The sequence below is a fragment of the Homarus americanus genome, unplaced genomic scaffold, assembly GCF_018991925.1.
Source record: "Homarus americanus isolate GMGI-L3 unplaced genomic scaffold, GMGI_Hamer_2.0 scaffold33468, whole genome shotgun sequence".
Lineage (NCBI taxonomy): Eukaryota > Metazoa > Arthropoda > Malacostraca > Decapoda > Nephropidae > Homarus > Homarus americanus.
Genome location: NW_024714177.1, coordinates 4,943,399 through 4,946,622, shown reverse-complemented (window position 1 = coordinate 4,946,622; position 3,224 = coordinate 4,943,399). Strand labels below are relative to the sequence as shown.

The following is a 3,224-nucleotide window of genomic DNA, read 5'->3' as shown; positions in this document are numbered from 1 at the left end:
TGGTGGTCATCCTTTGAACTGAGGTGTAAACAACCATTGAGCAGTAGAGGAAGTGTATCAATAACCATGGCATTAAGAGTAAGAAAACACCGGTATTATTTTATTATTGGTCAGTTTATAGTATCACACCGGTGTTCACTGGTTATTACACTTTGGACAAAGAACTATAACCGGTAATACCTTGTTCTAAAAAAAAGATATTGCCTTACTCTTTTCTGGTGTAACTCTGCAATTGGCACAAAATAATCCTTCTCACAATGTGGGCACAGCTCTTCCAACTCAGATCTCTACTCCCGACCCACCCACTCACTGTTCATTGGCTAAAACAAAAAATTCTTGCCCAATAAAAATACTCCTATCGCTATAACCAATATGAGACTCCCACTTCACCACCGGCACAGTCGCTGTAGAAGCTTAAGACGCAAATACAGAGGTCTGGAGCGACGCGAGAGCGGGTGTCGTGTCAGACCTCCTCCGCCAGGTGTAGACAAGACATGGCAACACTTGTGAAAGTAATAAACTTGAAAAATTAATATCTCGGTTGTCCTTAATTTCCGGTGGAAATATCATAGAAGAAAAATGTCTTGAAATTGTCTAAACATTATGAAATATAATTTAATAACAGCGAAAGAAAGACCGGTGTAAAATTATAAATTCACCTTAATATTAGTTTTAGTGTAGGTATTATTATTGTTTCGATCATGCAGCGAATTTAGGGTTGGGTTGAAATTATGTTTTTCCAATGGTTTTGATGTGTTTTGAATGATTCTGACCTTCAGAAAATAGGTACAGTCAGCCAAGGTTCCATCAACCACATCCTGACTCTCGTACTCGCACTCTTACCTGGCTCTCAGTTATTATGTGGGTTTTTAGTTCCTCAATATTTTTTATTTCCTTTTGAATCATATTGCAACTGGCATTATTGTTATTGCATAATTTAAATTTAAGGTTTGTAATATATTTCTTTCTGTCGAGGATTAAAATATAGACAGGTGTATTATTTATAGTATATTGTTTAACAACGGGTCCATCCACCCTCCTTATCAATTACAGCTTGCAGCCTCCACTGCATAGAAGATATGTTGTTTGGAACAAGCTCAGGTTTGTTTCTAAAAACCTCCCACTGTCTTGTCACATGGTCGAACAGCTGATTCGGCGTCCTCTCGAACTCGGGCAACCAGGAATTGACGATACTTGCCCAGATATTTTCAATGGGATTCATGTCGCATCCCTTGCTCGGCAATTCCAAGAACCTGAGTTGTCGCTGCCCGTCATACCACTGATGCACTGCTCTGGCTGTGTGGATGGGGCATCTATCATGAATAAAAGTAATTGGCCCAGCATGGAATGGGAAATTGCATTCCCGAATTGAAGGGAGGAACTGATTCTGCAGGATGCTAGGTATTTATTTGCCGTGAACCTCCCATTAATTTGGAAAACATCTCCCATACCATGCAGGGATATGTAGCCCCACACATTCAGCGTCATGCCCACTTCTAGCCAGCTCATATACTGTATGTGGGCCCTGTCGTATCTGCAGGAAGGGAAAATACGATACAAAAATAAATATATTGGCCTAATTAAGCTATTACATCTTATATTAAGTTTGTAGTAGAATACTTGAAAAGAAATTTTAATGTTATGCAATAATCTTAAAGACTTTTATTTGGAAATGTATAATGAGTTGTATGATGTTTTACGGCTATATCGACAAATACGGTCTAAATCTTATTTTAATCATTATGGATTTGTTAATATATTAAGTTTACTTACCTCATGCGATTTGGCTGCCACAATTGATTTTTACTGTGGTTAGTACTGACAAAAGTCTTCTCATCCGTCAAGACTACTCGCGACTGAAACTCCAGGTCCTCCCTCACATATTGCTGGGCAAACTGGAGGTGGCCAGTGCGGTGTTCGTCGGTTAGCCGTTCCTTTATGGCAGGGACTCTGTGTTATATGCCCGCCTGATGCAAATGTGACCTGACAGTCTATGTACAGACGTCTAAGTGTAACGCCTCTCTGATGACGACAGCGTTGGAGAACGGGTTGTTTTGCATTCCTGCTAATATGGCGGCATCCTTATCCCTAGTAGTCAGTCGGGGGCGTGGTCTTCTTTCTGAAAATGGACGCAATATTGTTTTTGGATCTCCTGTGTCATAACCTGGTATGCCATTAATGCTATGGCATACACTCATAACCTTTAACAATAAATCATAATATTTACAATATAATATTTGCATTATCATACGATTTATATAAAAATAAATATCTTAGATATTGTTTATATCCCGGTTCAATCTTAAATTTTCATACATACCCAAATCAGTTAAATCTGTTTTGGCATATCTCCTGATCCACCCTTTCACAGTTGAAGTCGAAACAGCAAGTCGGTCTGCGATGGCATGCATCATAAGGCCTTCTTCTCGGAGGGCGATTATTTGGCCGCGAATAGTTAAGCGCTGTTGCTTTGGGTTCATGGTGACATAAGTAATGCCTACTGTTGGTCCCGTATTCACAACAACTCTTCGGTCAAGCTCTTATTGGCTGATTAGACCATGCCAAGTGATATGGGATTGGTGGGCGTAAAACCTGAAGCTGACGTCATAAATAAGATAGATATCTATTGAAAATGTTGTTACCTAAAGATGAGTACACAGTCTTTTGCCAAACATTTGTCGATTTTTAGTTCGACAAAGGGGAACCAGATATTAAACTCCATATACCAGCTGCCACTTGAATACTTCATTTTCCCAATAGCACACATTTCACATATAATTCGTGTTATAATTGCCATAATTACGAATGTAATTTATTCATGTACACACACACACTAACTGATAACTAGAATATACGAAGAAACACTGTCGTGACTGACAAGTGAGTCTATTACACAGTGTCTGCCCTCTTAACATATGTCAAATTATATTATGTAATGCTCATATTTTAAATACAATTAATTCCTTCATGAAACACTCAAGATTAAATGTGGAACATATATTCTTGAAATTTGATGTGAGAATTTCGTGACACCCCTGGTTGTAGTTGCGTTGTCAATTCATTAATATAATTTCTTCATTATTTAAGCAAATATACAAATATTTGGAAACTTGTTATGATCTAAAATAACGATGAATAGTTGATTATTATAAAAAATGCTCCTTTTGGATTGTTTAATATTTATCCTGACAGTGATACAGCCGAAAATAAATCAGCCAATCACA

At 38.0% G+C, this 3,224-nt stretch overlaps 1 protein-coding gene across 1 annotated transcript in view; it reads left to right on the top strand.

Moving 5' to 3' along the window:
- The window catches only part of LOC121877375 (protein FRA10AC1 homolog), a 16,794-nt gene continuing 13,570 nt past the window's right edge, over positions 1-3,224 (top strand). Inside the window, exon 1 of the mRNA XM_042383114.1 lies at positions 1-78. Within this exon, the coding sequence (XP_042239048.1) occupies positions 67-78 (12 nt within the window). The 5' untranslated portion in view covers positions 1-66. The remainder of the gene's footprint in view (positions 79-3,224) is intronic.